The sequence below is a fragment of the Podarcis liolepis genome (genome assembly GCF_965112155.1).
Source record: "Podarcis liolepis genome assembly, chromosome: 7".
Taxonomy (NCBI): domain Eukaryota; kingdom Metazoa; phylum Chordata; class Lepidosauria; order Squamata; family Lacertidae; genus Podarcis; species Podarcis liolepis.
Window position 1 is genome coordinate 12,835,462 of NC_139561.1, and position 13,680 is coordinate 12,849,141.

The 13,680-nt window shown below is 50.3% G+C and overlaps 1 protein-coding gene across 2 annotated transcripts in view; it reads left to right on the forward strand.

Moving 5' to 3' along the window:
- PLEKHM2 (pleckstrin homology and RUN domain containing M2) overlaps positions 1-13,680 on the forward strand; it is a 33,464-nt gene that overhangs the window by 15,778 nt on the left and 4,006 nt on the right. For both annotated transcript variants that reach the window (XM_083514627.1, XM_083514628.1), the window contains 12 exons: positions 1,034-1,271; positions 3,270-4,034; positions 5,061-5,130; positions 5,501-5,591; positions 7,362-7,426; positions 8,630-8,718; positions 9,809-9,941; positions 10,711-10,901; positions 11,196-11,261; positions 11,360-11,519; positions 12,296-12,475; positions 13,473-13,589. In XM_083514627.1, the coding sequence (XP_083370753.1) occupies positions 1,034-1,271; positions 3,270-4,034; positions 5,061-5,130; positions 5,501-5,591; positions 7,362-7,426; positions 8,630-8,718; positions 9,809-9,941; positions 10,711-10,901; positions 11,196-11,261; positions 11,360-11,519; positions 12,296-12,475; positions 13,473-13,589 (2,165 nt within the window). The remainder of the gene's footprint in view (positions 1-1,033; positions 1,272-3,269; positions 4,035-5,060; positions 5,131-5,500; positions 5,592-7,361; positions 7,427-8,629; positions 8,719-9,808; positions 9,942-10,710; positions 10,902-11,195; positions 11,262-11,359; positions 11,520-12,295; positions 12,476-13,472; positions 13,590-13,680) is intronic.

A 13,680-nucleotide genomic window follows, 5' to 3' on the forward strand; every position in this document is an offset into this window, starting at 1 on the left:
AGCTTCTAGTTCTTATGATTGGAAAGGGAAACAGGGAGGACAGGACAGCAGAAATTGCCAGTGGGAAGCTGCTCCGAATGTTGAGTTGAGGCTCCTACTGCCCGTTTTGCGTTCTCTTCCAAGAGCAATCTGCCTACCAACCCTGCGGTGCTCAGGGCTTGGGGCACCTGTTCATGGCTGATCTTGGGTTGCTTACAGAGCAGCTGAATGGGACTGCTCCTCTCGCCTCGCTTGGAGCCAAGTCCAATCCCAAGGCAGCTCAGCACTCAGGGGTGTTTCTGCACTACAGTGCTGTAGTTCTTTAAATAACCGAACAAGCTTGAAAACCTGTGAGTTCTGTCCAAACAGGCATTAAAACAGCAGGGGGCGCTGAATAAGACTTTTCAGTGCCTTTGCCAGATTGTAATGCCATGATATAATAATAATAATAATAATAATAATAATAATAATAATAATAATAATAATTTATTTATACCCCGCCCATCTGGCTGAGTTTCCCCAGCCACTCTGGGCGGCTCCCAGTCGAGTGTTAAAAACAGTACAGCATTAAATATTAAAAACGTCCCTAAACAGGGCTGCCCTCAGATAGGATAGCTGCTTATTTCCTTCACATCTGGAGGGAGGGTGTTCCACAGGGCGGGCGCCACTACCGAGAAGGCCCTCTGTCTGGTTCCCCGTAACCTCACTTCTCGCAGTGAGGGAACCGCCAGAAGGCCCTCGGCGCTGGACCTCAGTGTCCGGGCTGAACGATGATAAGTATTGCCATCTGTGATAACTTTCCAAAACTAGTTTTAAACCGAAACCAATGAGCACTTGTGATGTAGACAAGTCCTCCTCTGATTCCTGGCTGCTTACTTTGAATGACCCTGAGTTGCCTCCGGAGGTCTGCAGGGGGCACCAAAAACCAACCCTTTGCTGGGGGATCCTTCATGGGCCACTCTTTCCCCAGGCTTTGCTTTTGGCTTCAGGACTTTCTCGTAGGGAGGGGGGAGCTGAATCACACTTTGTTGCTTTTTCTCCTCCTCTTGCTCAGACGGAGACCTAACAGACACCCTCAGCTGCTCGCGCTCCACAGCCTCCGAGGTGAACAACTGCCGAGCGTCGGCCAAGAGCCCAACTCAGCAGCGCTACAACCCTTTCAATGAGAAGGCAGAGGCATTGTCCTCCATTGAGACCACCCCAGTCCACTCTGCCTCCCAAGAGAAGGCAGACCTCACAACCACGGAGGGCACCGACCAATCGGAGAACTGCATGGAGCTGGAGGTCATAAGGTCAGCAGGGTGGGGCAGAAAGTCCAGGGTTCCCGGGCCAGCTGGAATCCTATGAAACTGCTTAGTGTCATAATTATCATTATCATTATCATTTTTTTAAAAAAGTATTTTTGTTTGTTTTTACAAAAAACAAATTCAAAATATTAAAGAGAAAAAACTTGAACCATATCCATATATGAGATTCTCTGAATCTCGTGACTTCCTCACCTCCCCTGCATGGGTGCTTAAAATGTTTTTTTCTAAAACTGCATATCATTACATTCTCCAGTTTTCATTTCTCTAAATTCTCCATATTTTTCGTTTCTTTGCAAGTTATTTTTAAAGTCCAGCTAACACTTTTATTTGTTTAATATGGTCTCCTAAGTAAATAATAAATTTTCCCCATTCTTTTTCAAAGTCATTATCTTCTTGATTCCTGAGTCTCCCAGTTAGTTTTGCCGTTTCAGCATTTCAGTTTGGCTTGCCATTCTTCCTTGGTCGGAACTGTTGGTGCTTTCCGTCTGTGGGCTAGCATTATCATCATCATCATCATCATCATCCATGGGCAGCAATTTAAAATTCAGTACTATATTAACAGTTGAAGCAAGTCAGAGGAAGAGAGTATGTCCTAAAAAACCTCGCTTCTTGAGGGGTCAGGGGTCAGAGTAAAGGAGTACATCTTCAGCATTCCTGTTGAATTGGGCCATTCTTCCATCTAGCTTAGTGTCCTCCACTCCTGACAGCAGGTTTGCAGTCAGAGATACCAGGGAGGTGGATAGGCTTCACTGCTGAGCTATTGTCCCCTCCTTAAAACATATTATAAACTACCTGGATGAAAGTGGCAGTACCTTGCTCTGTCTTGCTCATGGCTGGGCTAACTGTGGCCCTCCAGATGTTGCTTGACTCCAACTCCCTCCAGGCCCAGCATCGCCTGGTCAGGGAAGATGGAAGGAGCTGGAGTCCGACACCCAGAGTGCCACAGGTTCCACACCCCTGCGTTCAAGAGGAGGCAGAGTTGTGATGGAGGTAGGCAAGGGCAGGAGAGGCAAATGACTGTCTAGTTTAGGTTTGGGGGAGCCGTGGCCTTCCAGATGTTGCTGGACTTCAATTCCCATCAGCCCCAGCCAGCTGCTTCTGTTCCTAATAAGCCTAGGGAGATGTCCTTCAGTATGGGACCAAATATTCGCGCTGGCTGCGTTCTATGGAGGGCTGTCGCTGCCCCCCAACACCCCCGTGGTCTGACACTGCCCTTATGCCTCACGGTGCTTCTACTTCTCCATCTCTTTTTTATTTTATTTTATTTATGATTTTCAGGTTCATGCATTTCAATTTTACAGTCATTTTAACATTTCAAAGCTTGACTTCCTTCCCCCTCTTTCTGCAGTTCCTTAAATTTATATTTAAAACTTCTGCATATCCAAATTAACGATTCATTTATTCGTCTACTTTAAATATATACTCTTTTAAAAATGCAGATTACAATAATCTTGCCAGTGTTCTTATCTGTTTACAATTTGCCTGTAAATATTCAATAAACCATTTCCATTCTTTTATAAAAAGGTTGCTATCTTGATTTCTTATTTTTTCCAGTAACTTTCGCCATTTCTGCATATTCCATAAGTTTTTGTATCCATTCTTCTTTCGGCGGGACTTCTGTTTCTTTCCAATTTTGGGCAAGTAACATTCTTGCCGCAGTAGTAGCATACATGAATACGTTTTTGTACAGTTTGGGTAGTTCTGTCCCTATAATTCCGAAAAGGAAAGTTTCTGGGTTTGTTTTTTTACAAACGTTATTTTAAACATCTTTTTCAATTCATTATATATCATTTCCCAGGAAACTTTGACCTTACTACAAGACCACCACATGATAAAAAGAACCTTCTTTCTCCTTACATTTCCAACACTAATTTGATTTAGAGTTATACATTTTTGCCAATTTACTCGGTGTTAGATATCTAACATCTATCTGTCTGTCTATCTATCTATCTATCTATCTAATACGTCTCCATCTCTTTGTAGGTTAGCTAAAAAGAAGAAGACAGGCAAGAAGAAAAAGGTCAAGACCGAAGAGGTCAGACAGGAGGACTCCAGCACCACTCCCAACTCTTCTGCGGCCCAGGCTGGAACCCAAGGGGCAGGCGAGGGGGACGAGTCGGGCACTGGAGCCAGGCGGCAGGAATCTGGCCTGGAGGCCAGCCCAGAAGTCAGCAGCGAGAGGAGCCCCGCCCTTCCCCAGCTGGGCCTGTGCATCCCCGAGATGAAGGACACCTCCATGGAGAGGATGGGGCAATCTCTGAGCAGGGTGATTGACTCCCTGGACGATGCTGGGGGGTGGAGCCGCTCCCTCGAGCCCCCGGACCAGTCCTTTCGGACCGTCTTGCCAGAGGAGGCCCCCTCGGAGGGGCCACCCTCTGGCAGCGTTAGTGAGGGGGTTTCAGCCCCCATGGATTTCTACCGCTTTACCGTCGAGAGTCCAAACGCTGCTTCGGCAGGTGGTGGCCGCCATGACGCTGCAGGGGATGGTCAACCGCCACATGTTCCTGGTGGCCCTCAAGCTGCTGGAGAAGAGGAGGAAGGAGGAGGAGGAGAAGAGACGGCTGGGCCACGCATAGCAGCGGACTTGCAGGAGGAGGAGGAGGTGGTGGTGGTTGAGGCAGGCAGTGTGGAGGCCCTCGGTAAGCTAAAGGGAGACAGGACCAGCCCTTCTCCAAGCAGCGCCGAGGACTCTGGCGTGGAAGAAGGCCAGGGGAGCCCTTCTGAGGCAGCCCACCCCTCTGAGTTCAGGTAAGTGGCTGTGCAGAGGGAACCAAATAAAGCTGCCAGGAAATCCAGTCCTGCAAAAGAAGGCGGGAACCTTTCTGACCCAGGGCAGGGCAGGATGGGAAGGGGAAACGGTTATTCCCCTTATAAATGAGGTATATGGGTTTCTCCACCTGAGAAGAAAATGGTGGCTGGGTCTCCTGAGACAAGGAGAAAAGACCGTGTGTGTGTGTGTGTGTGTGTGTGTGAGAGAGAGAGATTCTCAGTCATCTTTTATCTGTCTGGCAAATTGTCACTCCGGCCTGCTCACCTCACGGTGGAGCCGTTCAGCCTGGAATCTCTTGTTGGCTGCATTCGCTTGCTGATGACAAAGAATCCAGATGGCGTAGCTGACAAAACATTGCGTTGTGTAGTTTTTGTGTTTTTAAAAACCCAGGCAGCTTCTCTGACTTAGGTGCTGTGTTGCCCAAGGTGGGCTGGCAGAATTCATTTGAGGCTTCTAGCTACCTCAGGATACATACGCTTCAGGTTACATACGCTTCAGGTTACAGACTCCGCTAACCCAGAAACATTACCTTGGGTTAAGAACTTTGCTTCAGGATAAGAACAGAAATCGTGCAGCAGCGGCGCAGCGGCAGCAGGAGGCCCCATTAGCTAAAGTGGTGCTTCAGGTTAAGAACAGTTTCAGGTTAAGAACAGACCTCCAGGACGAATTAAGTTCTTAACCCAAGGTACCACTGTATTGTGCCTTTGATTAGGAGCTTCCCCTGTGCGACTTCCTCCTCTCATTGACTTGGGGGTGACGGTGAGGTGTTGCTCCTTCCAGCCCAAATGCAAAAGGGTCAACTTTGAAGAAGAATATTGACCATTGGGTGAGGGAAGCATTGCTGGTTAATACAGTCCTATATTAAATTGCCACGTGGGAATGACCTCATAAGGCCCAAATCTCCCCCTCTCCCACTGGCCCTGAGATATTAGGTGGGAGGCCTAAACCTTCCACGCTTTTTGAGATTCATATCTCTCTCTCTCTCTCTCTCTCTCTCTGCACAGGGTAGACAACAACCACTTGTTGCTGCTGATGATCCATGTCTTCCGGGAAAATGAGGAGCAGCTGTTCCGGGTAGGTCTGTGAGGTGTTGCCGCCTTCTCTTCCCTTTCCCACACTCCTTTTGGGATGTCCCCCTCTCCACTTACTCAGTTTCTCCTGTCCTTAAGAGGCAAAGTGAAGTGTGTGTGTGGGGGGGGGGGGGCTTGATGCCAGCCAGCTCAAAGCCTGCTTTGGAGGGGAAGAACTCTTTTCCGTCCTAGAGTCACCAGCAGTTCCAGCAGATCAGGGGCAGGGAGGATCTTCGACGCTCCTTGCAGCAAAAGAGCAGTGTTCCATGGACAGCGTTGCCCCAGTGGCAAAATTGTGGCCAGTGGGTGCGTTTCTCAGAGCCCCTGCGGCAAAGCCTTAACGGGGCGCCTCTCTCTTTTCCCCCCCCACGCAGATGATCCGCATGAGCTCTGGGCACATGGAGGGCAACCTGCAGCTCGTCTACGTGCTGCTGACTGACTGCTACGTCTACCTCCTCCGCAAAGGTATCCTACCAAGTTGGCCCAGTCTCTTCCCTCCTCTGGGCACAGGCCCCGATCCTGGCTTTGCACTTGCAAAGGAGCCATTTAGTGATGTTTCAGGGGTGATTATTTAGCAGGCGGTGCTGCAGATGGTGGATTGAAAAAGCATTTTTACCAGGCTGCTTAACACATCCCTTCTGCTCCCTTTCTGCCCCCTGGAGTCACAAAAAGTATTTGTCTCACATAATATACCCCACATACACCTGTCTTTATCCCTCTCCCCCCCGCAAATAACTTGGCACTCCCCGTCTTACTTTCTTTGGGGCCACAGGAATTTCCAAAGGCAGGGTTTTGGTGGCATACATACATAACAGCCATCTTCAAATACCGTATTTTTTGCTCTATAAGGCTCACTTTTTCCCTCCTAAAAAGTAAGGGGGAATGTGTGTGCGTCTTATAGCGCGAATGCAGGCTGCGCAGCTATCCCAGAAGCCATAAAAGCAAGAGGGATTGCTGCTTTCACCATGCAGCGATCCCTCTTGCTGTTCTGGCTTCTGGGATTCAGAATATTTTTTTTCTTGTTTTCCTCCTCCTAAAACTAGGTGCGTCTTGTGGTCTGGTGCGTCTTATAGAGCGAAAAATACGGTAGTTCAAGGGGCTGTCGCATGGAAGAGGGAACAAGCTTGTTTTCTCCTGTTCTGGAGGGTAGGACTCAAACCAATGGCTTCAAGTTACAAAAAAGGAGAATCCGACTAAATATCAGGGTCCCTAGATGACCCTCATGGGTCCCTTCCAGCTCTACAGTTCTATGATAATTTAATTTGTATGCTGCCTTTCCACAGTTCAAACCATGCTCAAGGTGACCTACAACATGACAATAGTACAGTCATACCTCTTGTTACCTTTGCTTCAGGTTAAATCTTTTCAGGTTGTGTCCCGCGGCGACCCGGAAGTACCAGAAAGCGTTACTTCGGGGTTTCGCCGCTCATGCAGACGCTCAAAATGACATCATGCGCGGAAGCTGCGAATCACGACACGCAGAAGTGGGTTGCGTTCTGCTCATGTTGCGAACGGGGCTCCGGAATGGATCCTGTTCGCAACCAGAGGTACCACTGTAGTCATAAACAACAAATAAAACATTTAAAAAATTCACAACCCAACTGAACAGCTTCCACATAAATCACAAGAAGATCTATAATAAAAATGCAAAAAAAAACCCAACAGCAACAACCCTCCCCTCTCCCCATCACCCCAGCCCAAGAACCTGGCGTGGAGGCATCCCGATTTAAATTTGCCCTGGAGGCGGTTTAGTGGGTGGGCTTTGCTGATGCTCAGTGTTGCCTGCACTGACTGGCAGCAGTGCCTCTCCATGGTTGCAGGCATTGGGGGAGGCATTCCCAGCCCTACCTGAAGAAACTGCGAGGGATTGAACCTGGGGTCCTCTGTGCGCCAGGCAGGTGCTCTGCCGCTGACCACAGCCCTTCCTCATCTTGGTGGGGAAGGGCAGATTGCCTTGCTCAGTTCAAAGCCTGCCTCCCTGTTTGCTGTGTCCAAGGAGAGAGGCTTCCAGACGAGCCCCCTGCCTTCTGTTGTAGTTGCTTTGCTTTTTTTTTTAAGTGAGGATGTGAGCAATATCACCTGGGGCCTGATCACTGAGCTGCAAGAGGCCAGGCCAGGTGATCCAGAGACCCTCGTGGGTGGGCTGCAACTTTCCTAAAACCATGTGACTGACTTGGCTCTCTCCCTTTCTCTCTCTCTCTCTCTCTCCCTGCTCCCTCACCCTCTTTGGCTCAGGAGCCGCTGAGAAGCCCTACATGGTGGAGGAAGCCGTTTCCTACAATGAGCTGGACTACATCTCAGTGAGTTGGGAAAGGGGGACTGAGGCAGGGGGACAGTGCTGGCGCCTCTTGGGGCAGAAGCTGGATCCAGCCATGGTACACCTGAGAGGAGAGGGCCTTCTTGTTTTCAGTGCTCTGAATTCAAGGGCAAGGGTGCTGTTCCCAAAGAGAGGTGGGGCTTTTACCAGTGCGGGTTCAAAGGCACAGAAGCTGCCATGGTGAGCTGCTGGCTTCTGCCTGGAGGGGGCGCACACACACACACCATTGTGTGAATGCAGCAGGGGCAGCTGGACCTGTTGAAGCTGCTTGGCAGCCATGGAGATTGCAGAGTTGTGGCCACAGAGGGCATGATGCCAGGCTCTGCAGCACCAAGCCCCCCCCCCAGTGCCCACCTTTGAACAGCCCACTTTTTAATTTTTTTATGATTTTCTATTTTATACATTTCAGTAATTTTACAATCATTTTAACATTTTGAAACTCGACTTCCTTCCCACTCTTTCTGTGGTTCTTTAAATTTATTTCATACATTTTCTGCATATTCCAAATTAACTCTTTTTAATAATATTTTTATTAGTTTTCATTAATAGCCTCATTATAACAATGCGAAATTATAATACAGTTACTAATACCTATCATTCAAATACCAAATTATATAATTTAGGTGGCTCCCCCACGTGCTAGAATTGATGGTTTGATTATTTTCTTTATATCTGCGTTCCAAAACCTTATTAATTTTAATTACATTTGTGTCATAATAATAATCCCATATACAACAACTGCAATGTTAATTTCTATTCATATTGACACATTTAAATGGTTTATGAAACTACAAGTCAGGCACTCAAACTATGTCCTTGTTCTTCCTGTGTGTGACAATTATTCTGTCCCTAATGTTTTTCCCTGTCCTTGTAAAATGTTGTATCTGTCTTTCCCGCTTGTTGCTGTTCTTCATTATGCCTTGGGCGGAGCTAATATCCCATTGTTGTTTCAGAAGTGCATATTCCATATTAACTTAATCATTTATTCATCTACTTTAAATGCATGCTCTTATAAAACTGCAGGTTATTACAATAGTCCCGCCAGTGTTCTTACCTGTTTACAGTTTGTTTCTAAATATTCAGTTGGGCAGCCCCCCTTTGAGCAGCTTCTCAGCTCAAAGGATAAGAGGGTCGCCTTGGTCCTGGGGCTCCTTCCCTGACCTGGGGTGCCTTCCTTCTGCCGCAGGTGGGCCTGGACCAGCAGACAGTGACCTTGGTCTGCACCAACCGCAGGAAGCAGTTTCTTCTGGACACAGCCGATGTCACCCTGACCGAGTGAGTAAAGCGCCAGCCAGGCATGCCTGCTCCCTTCCTGGCACCTTTATGAGGCAGCTGCCCGCTTTGTGGCCTTGGGCAGAGCAGTGTGCCAGCTGGGGGTTCAGAAAGGGACTGGCCCCACATTTTAAGGGCTCCCCCCTTACCAGTTTGCTTCTGGGATGGCCTCAGAAGAGCCTGCTGACTGCAGTAAGGCTGTAGAGGTTAAACCACTGAGCCTCTTGGGCTTGCCGATCAGAAGGTCAGTGGTTCAAATCCCTGCGAACCGTTGCTCGGTCCCTGCTCCTGCCAACCTAGCAGTTCAAAACCACGTCAAAGTGCAAGTAGATAAATAGGTACCGCTCCGGCAGGAAGGTAAACGGCCTTTCCGTGCACTGCTCTGGTTTGCCAGAAGTGGCTTAGTCATGCTGGCCACATGACCTGGAAGCTGTACACTGGCTCCTTCAGCCAGTAAAGCGAGGTGAGCGTCGCAACCCCAGAGTCGTCCGCGACTGGACCTAACAGTCAGGGATCCCTTTACCTTTTAAATGCTACTAAGGGGGGATGGGGAGGATTTCAGTACATTCCCAGTACGTTTCTGAGCACAATTGAAAGTGCTGGTGCTGACCTTGAAAGCCCTAAACGGCCTCGGCCCTATGTACCTGAAGGAGCGTCTCCACCTCCATCGTTCAGCCCTGACACTGAGGACCTCCTGGCAGTTCCCTCACTACAAGAAGTGAAGTTACAGGGAACTAGGCAGAGGGCCTTCTTGGTAGTGGCAACCGCCCTGTAGAATGCGCTCCTTTCAGATGTCAAGGAAATAAACTACTGTCTGACTTATAGAAGACATCTGAAGGCAGCCCTGTATAGGGGAGTTTTTAATGTTCATTGTTTTCCTGTGCTTAATGTTTTAATTGTTGGAAGCTGCCCAGAGTGGCTGGGGCAAACCCACTCAGATGGGCGGCATATAAATTATTATTATTATTATTATTATTATTATTATTATTATTATTATTATTGGATCAGCTTTGGTTTTCTGGCCTGATTTCTGGGCATGAATCCTCACCCCCTGACTCCCGCTTTTGCCCTCTGTATTTCCCCCCCCCCCCAGGTTTTTCCTGGTGTGCCTCAAGTCAGCCATGATCAAAGGATGCCGAGAGCCGCCCTATCCCAGCATCCTGACCGACGCCACCATGGAGAAGCTGGCGCTGGCCAAGTTTGTGGCTCAGGAATCCAAGCGGGAGGTGAGGAGGGCACTCTGGGCCATTTCCCAGCCAACTGCAGGCGGTTTAAGTGCAAGACCTGTTTTCAGCAAGGGGAGAACATGACTAGCGTCTGCATGTTGCACAGCGATCAGATGGCCCTCGGGATCAGAATGAGAGCAGCTCCACTTTTGCACTGCGTCTAAGAGAATTCCATATGCAATAAGACTGCGGGTGGGGGGCTGTTCTCCCCAAGCCACACCCACCTGTCAGTCAGCTGACATCACCAGGTGACACCAGCTGGTTGGCAGGTCAGTCCTGCTGGGTTCTGCTTCACCAGGGAGTTCCCCATGAGGAGTGTTCCCCCTACAGAGAACAGGAGCCAATCCTCCACTCATCAGGTGGTGAACAGAGAGTTCAGTCCTGCTGTCTGCTGCTTTGCCAGCCTATTTCCTACTGGGAACACCCTGGTGGGCAGGGGTCACACAACATCATAATGACATTGGCGGGGGGGGGGGGTTGAATGTGCCAAAAAGGTTCCCTGCCTCAGCTGTGAGGGAAGAAGAAGAAGACTGTCATGGTCTCTGCCAGTTTTCCCACCTGGATACTTAGCTGCTGCTGTCCCCCTTCCCCACAAATAGGATTGGTTCAGGGGTCCCCCTGGCATTTCAGACCCTCTGCCCCCCCCCACCAAAGGGCCTTTCAGGCACCTGCCCTGGAGGGACTTCATCACAAGCTCCTTCCTCCTCCCCACCCCCAGTGCTATGAAGCTATTAACCCCACTTGTGGGTTGGGACGGGGTCTCCTTCAGATCTCGGATGTGGTGGTCCGCTTCTACGGCCTGATCCACTGGGAAGACCCCATGGACGAGACTCTGGGGCCAGCCCCCTCAGACTACATGCTAGCCGAGCATCCCATCACAAAGGAAGGTGTCCTGAGCTACAAGGCAGGCACCAACTACCTGGGCAAGGAGAACTGGAAGACCTGCTACGTGGTGCTCAGGTGAGAGAGAGACAGGATTGCAGAGTGAGCAAGGATCTCAGAGCAAGCGCTATGGGCTTGCTTCTCTTGCTGTTTGTGCCTCCAATGTGCAGCCCCCTTTGCCTTCCTAATGACCCCCCCCCCCCCTGTCGGACATTGTGCCCTGCGACTCGCATCAGCACCAAGCTGCACAGCTGATGCAGCAACTGCCTTGAGTGGCCACCCTTTGCGGGAGTGATTGAGCTCCCCACCCTGAGTCCTGAACACAGGACAGGATAGCATGACGAAATCGGTTCTTGCATTTTCCCTCCACAGCAACGGCATCTTGTATCAGTACCCGGACCGTGCGGACGTCACCCTTCTTCTCTCCGTGACCATGGGGTGAGTTTGCCCCATGAGGCAGGAGTCTTCCAGATCTTCCCTCTTCCCCACCCATACCCACCCCACTCACTCGCAACCCTCTCTGGCCCTCCTTGCAGTGGGGAGCAGTGTGGAGGGTGCCGGAGGTCGAACGGGACGGACCGCCCCCACTCCTTCCAGGTGATCCTGACCGACCGGCCCTCCTTAGAGCTGAGCGCCGAGAGCGAGGAGGAGATGGCTGACTGGATGCAGTACCTGTGCCAGGCGGTCTCCAAAGGGGTGAGAAAGAGCTCTGCTTCCAGATCAGACCAGTACGACTCACAGGGGTTGCCGCTTAGGAGGGGTCCTAGGCAGCCTGGGCTTCTGTGGCCCCACAAAACCACTTTTGGCCCTCATCAGTAAAGGGGGTAAAGGTAAAGGGACCCCTGACCATTAGGTCCAGCCGTGGCCGACTCTGGGGTTGCGGCGCTTATCTTGCTTTATTGGCCGAGGGAGCCGGCGTACAGCTTCCAGGTCAAGTGGCCAGCATGACTAAGCCGCTTCTGGCGAACCAGAGCAGTGCCTGGAAATGCTGTTTACCTTCCCACCAGAGCGGTACCTATTTATCTACTTGCACTTTGATGTGCTTTCCAACTGCTAGGTTGGCAGGAGCAGGGACCAAGCAACGGGAGCTCACCCCGTCACGGGGATTTGAACCGCCGACCTTCTGATCGGCAAGTCCTAGGCTCTGTGGTTTAACCCACAGCGCCACCCGCGTCCCTAGTAAAGGAGGAGACCTGCTGAAATGAATAACTGCAAGTTAGCCATGTTCATTAACTTCAGTGGGTCTACTCCTGAGTAGAACTGGAGAACCAACACACGCCATATGCCAGAGCTTTCCAAACACTGTTAGTGTGTCAACTGCAGTGTGTAGGTGTGTTGTGCAAACTCTTGCCGGGCTGGAAAGGGGTTAGTTTAATTTGCTAATAAAACTGATATACTATCTTGCGAACAGATGCATGTCTAAAAAGTGTGTCACCGACATGAAAAGTTTGGAAATCTCTGCCTTCTTCCAGGTTGTCCCCCAGGGTGTGGTTCCTGCCCCCTGTGTCCCTTGCTGCCTGGTGCTGACAGATCAGAAACTCTTCACCTGCCACGAGGACTGCCAGACCAGCTTCTTTCGCTCGCTGGCCACGGCTGAGTTGGCGGATGTGGTCTCTGTCTCCACAGAGGCTGGCCGGGAATACTGTATCTTGGTGAGTATTTGGCTGACCTGGGGGCGTGTGCCACATGGGTGTGTCCAGCCAGCAATGGCTACAGACACCTTATACCAGATCATACCATCAGTCCACCTAGCTCAGTATTGTCAACACTGACTGGCAGCAGGAGCTGTCCAGTGTCTTGGGCACGGGACATTTCCAGGCCTACCTGGAGGTGCTGCCAAGGACCGAATGTGCCACCTTCTGCATCCAAATCTGAGCTATGACCCTTCTCCTAAAGCGTAAATAAAGTAAGCTCTGAATAATGATTGGCTTTCGTCTGTCTCGGAAGACACCTTCGGGAGTGAAGTCAAACCATTGGAGAGTTACAGTGACTGCTGTGGCTGGAGAGACCAATATGGGGAGACCTGTTTTATTGCAGGCGGGGCAAATTTTGCTGCTGCGGGTGCACCATGGCATGTCTTCTCTGTGTGCTCCTCCCAGCGGTCATTCCTTCTCTGGCCACTGATGAAGCCAGCCTTCGTGACTCATTTGCAGACACCTTCCTAACGCAGAGTCGGTCTGCCAATGGTCCTGAAGGCAGCTCTGCGTAGCGTACTTGGGGATCCTGCCATATTTCATTTTATGTACCACGACCAAGCTAGCATAGTTCTGAATAAAGGGCCGATTTAAATAAGAAAATAGGTAGCTGCCTTATACAAAGTCCGGCCCGTAGTCTGTCTTGCTCATTATTGTCAATTACTGATCAGCATATCCAAAGGCTTAGAGTTGGAAGGGACCCTGAGGGTAATCTAATCCAGCCCCTTGCGATGCAGGAACATGCAGCTGTCCGTTACGGGCAGCCTTGCAATTACCAGCCCCATGCTCTAGCCAACTAAGCTATCCAGCTCTTCAGGGTTTTCAGACAGGAGGAGCCTATTCCCAGCCCTGCTTGGAGATGCTGACATTGGAGATTGAACCCAGGTCCTTCTGCATGCCAAGCAGGTGCCCTTCCCCTCAACTGATGTGTGTCTTACCCTCTCTCCCTCCCTAGGAGTTTGCCCAGGACCGCAAGCAGTACCTGCCCTCCTGGGTGCTCTATTTTAGCTGCATAGCAGAACTGGAGAGGTTCCTCCTGGCATTGGACACGGTGTGGAAAAGCACATACCAGGTAAGCTGGCATGGCTGTTGGCAGGCCTCACTCCTCTGAAAGGCGGCCAGGTTTTTTTGCCTATCTCCTCCCTTTCCTGCACACTGAGGCC